We start from the raw sequence: 10647 nt of genomic DNA on the forward strand, positions 1-10647 counted from the left end.
AGTTCGTTTCCTGTCATGCACATTCACTTGGCAAAAATTAGGTACCACTACTCTGGTATACAAGAGAGTGGGAAGATGTTCCAGCCATCGTGACTAGGTTCTCCCAGCAGTGTCAAGATATACGCCATGACTCGGCAGCTCAGATTCGAAGAGCTTCAATGCTTGTTTGTGCCGTGATTTCTACTCCTCAATGGGTACCTGGGTAGGACCCTATACCGAGATATTGGAGGGCATGATATCTATCTATCTTATTCTTTTATTATTTAATTTGAACCATAGAGGTATAAAAATGTTTTTATACCTCCATGTTTGAACCTTCCACTGAAAGTCGTTTCTAAAATACCCTTTGAACTACCTCCGTGCTTTGAACAACTTTCATTTTTAATATATACATATACCGACATCTAGCCTTTCGGTACTTTCGGACTTTATAAATCAAGATGTTGGTACTGTATATATTGGATGAAAGAAATAGCTTTGTAATTGATTGAGTTAGCGCTATTGTTTATTCAAGCAATCTGGTTTAAACGAAACCGTATATTGATACTCCCACTCTGAATTTTACGCATTTTAAATCATCTGAGATGGTATTGACTGTTGATCATGCCTTTCCAGTCCTTTCCATGTTTGGTTCTTGTGACATCAGGGGTTTCTGTTTACAAAAATGTGATTAGAAACATGTCCTTGTTTGTCTTTTTGAAAAAACTATATGTATCTGACGTGCGTTATATTCCCAAGCGCTGATTCTCTATATAAGACACCACATTCTATTATGCGAATCAAGTTGACTCTTTCTGATGATCTTACTTTTTAAATATATTGCCAGAAAAAGCTGTGAATTATTCTCGCTTGATTGAGTCTTGTCTGTACACAGACCCAGTATCTACGGCTAATTTCAAAATTCATTGCCGTAGCGATAAACGTGAGATACACTCTGGTACAGAGTAGATTGAGTAGATTGAGTCGAACAATGTAAAATATTGAGTAGTACAATAGTCAGAGTTAGACCGTATAAGTACTGACAATTAGCGTAATAGCGTGCGTTTCAGATGTCAGGCCAACCCCGGAGATATGGGTTTTTTGCTGCTTACTGATAGATAGCGCCAAATATTCTCTGGCGGGAGGAGGTTGATTGATATCGGGCCTGTTTTAACATGAAGCCTGTGATGACAAATGGGCTTATTTTTCATCGGATTACAGCGTTATCACACTGTTCTAAATGCTGAATACAGTCGCCAGCCGCCTGGGATTCATACCCCAAGAGGTGAAATAAGTCATCTCTACTTCTACCTCAGCCGAGTCAGATTTTAATTTATTTCGGTCGGTTTGGTCGGTAAGGTGTACCACCACTAACACGAAACGCACTAGCACTTCTGCAGTCAGTTAGTTGAAATCGCACCGTTCAGCACCGTTCTTCAGCAGAAGCTAGATTGATGTGTTTAATGTTTAATGCTTTGCCACGAACAAACACTGCTTTTCAATGCTTAAACCCTCCTCCAAGTTTCAGTGATCATGAGTCCGCAGCCCTGTTGCTACTTCAACCATTGAGATTTGGGGTTGGAGCTTTAGGGGGAAGCGCTTCACTAAGGTCTCAAATAGTAGGGAACTCCAACTGCAAAAGGGGGATCGGATTTTTTCAAAATATGATAAACAGGGAGACCTAATTTCCGGAGGGTTGCGGAGATTTTACCTCTGACAACCCCAAATTAGGGTATTTATATACTAAAACCAGGCTATTTAAACCACTATAGCTGAAAAATTTGTGAAAAAAATGACCGGTGGAAGACACTTTTTTCCGCTAAAGTTTAGTCATTTCAGAGGTTTGACCCGGACATACGACATTCGCCAACCTTAATACCCCCATTTTGCTTTGTCAATTATTTTGCTCTTGATAATCAAAATAATCTTATTTATTCATGCAGTCAGAGTACAGAGTAAATAAAACTGACGATCACTGGATAATTTTGTTGACATTATCTTGAAAGATTTCAAACTATCATCAGCGATTTTTTAATAAGTGACTTTAGTAAGTACAAATGGGAATGACTAATTAAACTAAAAAGTAGAATTGTTCAGAGTTTTTGTGTTCGTTTGGAAAAATTTGACGTAACGGGAACGAGATGACGGGGGTTGTACTAGGTCAAAAGAGTCAAAAGGACTCCGAAAAATGTCATGAAATATAATGGTTTTTTTATTTTATAAACTTTTGGATTTACAAATAGCGTGTAAGTACAGTGGGGTCTATGCCTCTTTGACTCGAACAAGTTTTGTGTTCCACGTCCGTGTTCGAGTTATGGAGTTATAGAGACTTCACTGTAGCGGTAAGAAAGTATAAATGGTATGAAACAAAATTTAATTTTAAGAACGGGTTTTGTAGAGGTCTGCGATTCAGACTACCCGACTACCATAAAGCTTACACGGCGGAGTCTTCCATAACACGACAAGGAACACAAATTTAATCGAGTATAAATTTCTAGTTACGTAGTAGGTTTATAAGGCATTTTTAACAGAAGGGACCAAAAATTGTTCGATATTCGAGTTATAGAGGTTCGAGTTAAGGAGGACTGCACACTGCACTGTTGTTTTTTTTTGAATTTTTTTCTCTAGGGGTTTCCAAAAAATGCCCTTTGTTAACGGTCATGCCCGCGCATGTGACTGCTATTGGGAAATTCCCTCTTCCCTCTTCAGAAGGAACAAATAGAGAATTTTCTGGGAAAAACCTGTTCATTCGCGACGTGTCATGTTTTGAACGAGATGTATATAAATGTTCATGAAAAAAGTAGTCATTTCTGTTATATTCTTCAAAGGGACAAGACATCTTCAGAATTTTCAATCAACTACTTAATACTGTTTTACAGGGGAAAACCCTTTTAATCAAAAAGAAAAAACTTTGAGAAGAAGATCACAACAGAAATGACATTCTTTTCTCATCAACAAGGTACTTTTATTCAGGCCGTATTTTACTGGTTTTTACCTTTACTGTATATGTTTTGCGGTTCAAACGATTTTTCATATGATGGATAAATTCTCAATTATGTATTGTTCTATGTCAGGTATCCAATCTATTCCACAATTTGTTTCGCCGAAATCACACAGATCAACTGGCTCCTTACAGTACGACAAGTAAGCAGATTTTTTTAATTTCAATTTTTTTCATTTTTTGTATTAAAATGTCTCTTTATATTTTGTTCAAAAAATTAGGTTAAAAAGTAGAACTCTAAAAAGTACAACACTCGCGAATCTCGAAAAGGATAATTCCAGATTTCAGTATTTTGATATTTTGAAAGTCTATAATTTCCCAAAGGATGGCTCTTCGGTTTTCCCCTTTGATGGTTAAATGGAAATTTTGCCGAGGCGCCATCTTATGATGACGTATCCGATAGCCAATCAAATGAGCGAGAGAATAAAGGGAAACTCCAAAGTTTTGTTTACATTTTGAAAATCAAACCGAAAGTTCTTTTTTTTTGACGTTTTGCGCTTGGGTTTTTTCAAATGAACTTTGCTGATGATGGTTTTTATTTTTTTTGGAGTTCTTCCAGGAATTGTTTAAATTCTAAAAATAGGATCTTCTTTTTTAGAATAATACAAGATATGGAAAAAATTCTTCTTGGGGATAGAGAAATCACTCCTGTTACACCCGTTGATAAACGCTTTGCTTGTCCACTATGTGGAAAACTTATGCAAAATCCACTGCAGACTGACAGAGGTACAACTCCTTTATAAATTACCAGGTTGCATGTTACTTCAAGTTCTGTAGCATTACTTTATAAGCGGCCTAGTCAATTCCATTTTTAATCATACCAACCATGTCAAAGTCAAAGATATGATAATTATATCTGGATAGCTTCAACTCTTGGGCCTTGTCGTTCAGAGTCTTGTTTGACAGATATCCTTGCCTTGTTTTGAAGTAGATATTAGCTATTGTATTGTTTGTAATTTATATTTTTTAGACCTTTATATTAATCAAGATGTCCTGAAAACCTTCAATTACCCCCTTGAAAAATCTAAGATTTGACCCCCAACTCGGGAAAAGTTTGTTGACAGTAATACACCCCTGTATGGTTTTTAAAATGAAATACGCGTTGTTTTTTTTTATAAGGAACCTTAACTTTGCTCTGAGCCTGGAGTTCCTTATTTTTACAGAGAATTTCAGCCTCAAAGTTCCTTATCAAGTTCCTTATTTACATAGCTGCTCAGTTTGGATTCTCAAAAATTGGATTCCTTAAAACTTGTTTTCTTATTCTCAGCCTGAGCAGTTCCTTAACAATTCCTTATTTTTTGGACCATTTTCAGCCTCGAGTTCCTTATAAACGTGTTCCTTATAAAAAAAAAACGTGTAGCCTAATGCATAATCATAATAGTGCACAAATTTTCCTCTCATCATTGTTTTGGTGTTTGAATTTTTATTCAGTATAACATTGTGGTAAACAAAAGGTCTACTGATTTTTTTAAAGGAATGGTGGCCTGTACCTCATGCTATGAAGATAGACGCAGAGAAATAGGCTCTGAAATATGTCCACTTGATGGGGAAAAAATTGAACATGACAGTTTTACAAGACTAGATAAATTCATGGTCAGAGAAATATCCAAAATCCAAGTCCAGTGTTTTTATGAAGAATGTAAATGGAAAGGAGCACTCAATGATATAAATGTAAATATGCTCATTTCAGTTAAAGGTCTTTACAATGTTTTGAATACTACACCTAACATAAGTTTGTCTAATTTCGTCATATCTCATCTAATTCTGACTACCCTTTTTTAGAGTTGAGAATAAAAGAAAGGTCAAAATTGCTGATTGACTTGCTTAGCGGTAAAGGGGAAGAAATCTATTTTAATCGGTGATTCTGACCTTCCTATTATTCCCATCTCTAAAGAAGGGTGTCGAAATTAGACGAGGGATGTCGGTTTTGCATAAGCCTAAAAAAGCTAACATTGCAAATAGAGACCAACTTAAGGTAGTAACATTGAAAATTTAGTAACATCATATTTTTTGAAAGATTTTAACACTATTGTCAATTCTCAGATTTTAAATATTGGCTATTAATACCTTTTATTTCCAGAGACATGAAGAAACAGACTGTCAATATGCAAGAACTGAATGCGATATTTGTAGGCAGAAAGTTCTCAAGAAACAATTTGCAGAACATCGAGCAAAAGATTGCACTGGAAATTACGATGTTGAAATGGAGGTAAGTAATTAAGGACATTTCATTTAAAGTTGTTTGCTGCTGGACCTGTTGATGCTTTTGAAAGAAGGTTTTGGCTCTTTTGAAATTTTATTATATAGCTTATATAGCTCTACTTTGATGCTTTGAAACTCCAATCATTTAAATTCCCTTCTTTGTTAATTGCATGCTATATTTTTTTATATGTTCCATTTTCAGGAAACTTTCGATACTGAGGAAACCAAAATGAAACCAAAATTTAAATGTCCAAGTTGTGGAAAAGAAGTTGAATCATCAAACTCTCATAACCATTGGAAAGATTGCCAAGGTACAAAATGTCCTTATGAACAATTTGGGTGCAAAAATACCTATGGCAGAAGTGCTAAGGAACATGAAGAACATATTTCAAATTACCATAGCTATGATCATTGTGTATTAGAATTTGTTCAAGGTGTATTGGAAGAAAATAAAAACCTTGATAGCAAGATAATGCAAATGACAAGAGATAAACAAACAATGGATAGGAAATTCTCATCTTTACACAATGATTACCAAATCCTACAAAACAAATGCAAGGAACTTTTAGAGAAGTCTCAAAAGAAAGATAGGGATATTAATCTTCTTGAATCTAAATTTCAAAAACTTTATAATGTTGTTAGTGATCTGGAACAAAATCAATATGAGAAAAAAGAAAGTGAACTCAAGAATATTGTAGGGAACTTATCAACAAAAGGAAATGCACTTTTTGACATTACTAAATTGAGCGAAAGTGAAGAATTAATAAGAAAAGTTGAAAGCGACCAAGCTATGTTAAGTGCAAATTTAGCAGATACCAACCTCAAAGTGAAACTTTTAGAGCATCGCTCCACAAACGGTACATTGATATATAGGCTGGAAAACTTTACCCACAGACTTGAACAAGCACGCCAAGGAAAAATTTTTGCATTGCATTCACCACCATGCTTTACTTCCCCAAACGGTTATAAATTTTGTTTACGAGTTTACCTTAATGGTGATGGCATGGGCCAAGGAACACATATCTCAATATACTTTGTTTTAATGAGAAATCACTACGATAACCTCCTTGAATGGCCGTTCCAAAAGAAAATTTCAATCAGGATGATCAATCATAAAAGCAGACAAAATGATAAGAGAGAAACTTTTAATACCGATAAAACTTCCACATCCTTCCGTAAACCTGATAAAGAAATGAACATGGCGGCAGGATGCCCCAAATTCCTTGATTTGAGTAGTTTATTAAATGGCGGTTACTTGGCAGATGACTCCATTTTCATTGAAGTAAAAGTTGAAGATCCTGTCAAAAGATGATTAATGGGGGATAAATAATACTCAAAAATAATGATAATAATTATCACCTTTATGACAATATTGATTTGAAATTTCCATTGATTTGAAAATAAGCAATATCCTCAAGGCAAAACTGTTTCGTGATCACAGAATTATGATTTGGAAATTCAAATATTGTAAGTATTGTCTAAAAAGTTTTTAAACATCTAGTCTGTTGATTCTAGTTTTAACAAGATGGATATTTTTTCAGTTAGTGAGCGTTTTCTCATTTCTTTATCAAACGTTACTGTTCCGAATCCCAAACAAATCATTTACTCGTATAGATAAAACTATGTTTCTTTTTTTTAGCGTTTGCAATTCGTATTGCATCTCAACTTTTGAGAAGAGACCGGTATTTAAAAGCGATCTTAAATGAGACCTGAAGAGACCGTGTGTGAATATACTAGCACTGAATGCGATATTGGCAGGCAGAAAGCTCTCAAGAAAAGAATTGCAGAAGAAATTATTATGTTAGTAAATAATGAGGTTTAATTCATTCTTCTTCAAAATCAAGTTTTCATTTTACTGAGATTTTATTATAAACTTGAAGCCCTTTAAGGCTCTAATTTGATTTTTTGAAACTCCAAAGGCTCTAATCAATCAGATTTTCTTCTTCTTTTTTATTGTATGCTGACAATCTTATTAATATGCTGATGGATCTCGAATACTCATTTGAAAGAAAGGCTGACGAATATGTATGAATAAAATTGAGTTTCTTTTTTTTTCAGCACTTGCAAATCTTATCGCATCTCAACTATTGAGAAGAGAAAGGGATCCAAGCACAACAGGATAGTTTCCTACGAATAAATATATGTCAAACAAATGCCTTGAAGAAGTTGTCGTATTTTCAGAAAGATTATGGTTTGTTAGAAAATTCACTTCGTTACTTTGTTGGATTTCATTCACAATCATTTATCTTTTGTTCATCTTTTTGTTGTTCAGAATAAAGGCAGATCAGTTCTGCAACTGAAGAAGACTTAACAATATACATTTGAATTTTAGTCTTGATTTTCATTCTCCTTTTGTTTATATTTCCTTTTAAAGTGACAAAATGTAAATTATTGTTAAATATTTTTGTAGATATTCAAAAAAGATTTATGATTTATAATGAAGTTTAGAAAATAATAAAAGTGGATTTACAATGTTGGACACAATATTATGCAAATGAAAGTACCAAATGTTTTTGAAAAGACCTGTCCAATACACGCTTTTTTATATAGGAATATCTTCTAGAGTGAAAATTGACTAAATTGTAAAAGTACCCTAATAACAGAAAAAACTAGGTTTTTTGTTAAACTCATTTTGAAACTTTGAGGCAGCGAAGTATGATTTTAGCTCTCAATGTGCACTAAAAAGTCTCAAACTCTCATATTGATCAAGTCTAAAAAAGAAAGAATGTGTTAAGAATATTTCACCCTCAATTTTGGAATTTAAGAATACTTGACCCTGATCCAAAGTGCACTCACTATTCTTATAAAAAAGCGTCTAGTACTATATAAGTGCAAGTCAAATCTTTACCAAATTCGGACCAATGATACATCTAACAGATATGTATCTTAAAAAAAAAACTATTTGAATAATTTGATGACTTTAGCAGAAATTGATATTTTTCGATTTTTGTAACTTTATTGACCTCATTAAAAGTTACTACTCCGAAAGTGAGGCATTAATTAATAAGATGCATCATGGTCCAAATTTGAGAAAGATTCAACATGTACCTTATCGGGAAATAAATAAAGGTGTAAAAAATTAGATTTGAATTTTGGTTACGGTATAAAATTTCGAGTAAATGTTTTGGTCGGGGATAAAAAAATTTGGTACAAGTTTTGGTCGGGTGATAAAATGTCGGGGAAAAATTTCGTCACCCCCTCAAAATTTTCGTCACTTTCGCCCGACATTTTTCCCCGATAAGGTACTTTTAAAGTTAGAACTGTCTTACGATTTATGACGTCATAAGTTGATGTCATCATAATTCACTTGATTATTAGTTTTGACATTATGTTTAATTACGTCACGCAGCCGTATCCTGACACCTTAATCATAGCCAACGTACTTCTGGAAGGGAAATCTGCACAGATTTGTGCATTTTTCTCCTTTAAATTGAAGAATACTATTCTGAATAGAAAAAAACATGTTACAGATGCACAAAAACTATAATAATAGGGTATTAAGTTTTTAAGCTGCAAACATTAAGAGGATTATTTTGGAATTTTTTTTGAAATGCGGTGACATCAACAGAAAACAGCAATATTATATTAGAAATTTTGCAATGGAATACTGACGTGAGCAAATTTTGAATTTTTTTCCGAAAAACTTAGATGACATCTTTGGTCCAAATTTTATGTTCCTTGTTTTACTGACGTCATCATTTTTAAGTTTTTCCATAATATTTTTGATTAAAAAAAATTATGATACAGCGATTACCGTATACTAAATGTCAAGTCGACATATTTCAATGGTTACTAATACTAACGGTGCTGGTTGCTAAAAAATTCCGATAAATTTGGAATATTTGACTTACCTTAATTTACCCAATCCGCACATGTGTAAAAGAAAAAGCAACTTCGTCCCCGTGCATTACAGGCTTTTTTTACGTTACTGATGTACGCCAGAGATGGTACCCTCCTGGTGCAGGCTCTGATGCGAGTTTCTCCTCTCCCTCTCTCTTGGCTTCAACGGCTTCAAAATAGAAGAACAAATGAAATCCTGACGTTTTGTCTTTGAATTACGTAATCTTTCGCATTCGAAAAGTAGGCAATGTCAGGGTGTTGGTCATGGTGTTGAATCGTAGACCTTTACAAAACCTATATCATATTATATGACATTTATCATATCATATAGACTATTTCTTAGGATTCATACATCTTTTTAATGCTTTTCCTAATTTGAAGGGGAAAGAAAATGCCAACCACGTCTTCAGGCTTTATTTGCGTTGCTGATGGACGCCAGAGAACACCCAGGTGAAGGCTGATGCGGCTACCCTTCTCAGAGGGGGAACTTCTCAAAACAATACGTCCATAAAAATCTGACATTACTGCAGTGCAATGATTTCGAAATCGAAGAACAAATGAAATCTGACGTTTTGTTTTTGGATTAGTAATCTTTCGCGTTCGAAAAGCAGACAATTCCGGGTGGGCAAAAAAATATAGTCAGACAAAAATTGTGCTATTTGTAGAGCAATTTAGTGCCATAAATTCTATTTCTCATTTGATAGTTGCACTGGAAACCGTCATAAGCGCTCACCCTAGATACTTTTATCATGTCAGATACATAATGCATTCCACAAAAATTGATAAGAGACAACGCGATTCACATATAACAAAGAGGTTTGGTTGAGGAATGTATTGTGTATTGTACAGTGTGTCCCGAAAAAAAGTATCGAGTTCGAACATGACTCTTGAGTAGAAGAGGTTGTTGTGTGTGTTTAACAAAATGTAAGAAAATATATACCCCCGGGGGGGGCACTCAAGGTAAATGACCTACCAGACGTTCGGCCCTTAAGGGTAGGTTTTTCATAGTTCAGCTAGTGCACTGTAAGGGTAGGAAATTACAAAACTGCACTGAACTGCACTGTAAGGGTAGGAAATTGTGATAAAAGGCCAATTATTTGGTAAAATTGGCACAAAATTGGTCAATTTTGGAGGAAAAATTCCACATTTTCTTGGAAAATTGCAAAAATTTTCGCCCTTACGGACGAGAAATTTTGGAAAAGTGCACTGTAAGGGTATGATATTTCATGGAAATTCCCTGCACTGTAAGGGTCCGATTTTAGAAGCCAAATTTTGGGCCGAACGTATGGTCGTTTTCAGATCGAGTGCCCCCCCCCCCCCGGGTATATACCAACACAATAATTGTTTTTACAACAGTCATTGTGATTAAAAATTTAACTTTCTTTACAATTTTCATAACGTTAAAGTTATTGGGAATTGTTTTTTGTAAAAGTTATTCATAAAAGATGTCTCATGACAATTGATATGACCCAGAGAGAAACATTTCGCGCCAATTAAATTATTTTGACATGTGATCTGAATTCGCGTATTTCATTGGTGCAAAATTTAAGATGCTATGATGGCGCATTGGAAGCGTTGTTTCCTTTTTCGATACACAGTCGGGTTAAACCTGAATTCTAGTGTTT

General features: G+C 34.5%; 1 protein-coding gene across 2 annotated transcripts; it reads left to right on the plus strand.

The window, feature by feature from the left end:
- The first annotated feature begins 2722 nt into the window (after nucleotides 1-2722).
- LOC136799096 (TNF receptor-associated factor 3-like) lies at nucleotides 2723-7671 on the plus strand. 2 transcript variants are annotated; one of them, XM_067055781.1, is made up of 8 exons: nucleotides 2723-2938; nucleotides 3054-3123; nucleotides 3579-3706; nucleotides 4455-4651; nucleotides 5061-5189; nucleotides 5385-6649; nucleotides 6822-6982; nucleotides 7241-7671. In XM_067055781.1, the coding sequence occupies exons 1-6, from the start codon at nucleotides 2914-2916 to the stop codon at nucleotides 6492-6494; spliced, it is 1659 nt and encodes a 552-aa protein (XP_066911882.1). In that variant the 5' UTR covers nucleotides 2723-2913; the 3' UTR covers nucleotides 6495-6649; nucleotides 6822-6982; nucleotides 7241-7671. The 2 variants fall into 2 exon arrangements, with proteins under 2 accessions (XP_066911882.1, XP_066911883.1); XM_067055782.1 differs by having other exon boundaries at nucleotides 5385-5493.
- Nucleotides 7672-10647: the final 2976 nt, after the last annotated feature.

This window comes from Clytia hemisphaerica, unplaced genomic scaffold, assembly GCF_902728285.1.
Source record: "Clytia hemisphaerica strain Z4C2 unplaced genomic scaffold, Clytia hemisphaerica genome assembly, whole genome shotgun sequence".
NCBI lineage: Eukaryota > Metazoa > Cnidaria > Hydrozoa > Leptothecata > Clytiidae > Clytia > Clytia hemisphaerica.

Coding starts and splice junctions, on each gene's coding strand:
- LOC136799096 (XM_067055781.1), top strand. CDS start 2,914: ATGACATTCTTTTCTCATCAACAAG. Junction 3,124..3,578: donor GGCTCCTTACAGTACGACAA/GTAAGCAGATTT, acceptor CTTCTTTTTTAG/AATAATACAAGATATGGAAA. Junction 4,652..5,060: donor GAGCACTCAATGATATAAAT/GTAAATATGCTC, acceptor TTTTATTTCCAG/AGACATGAAGAAACAGACTG.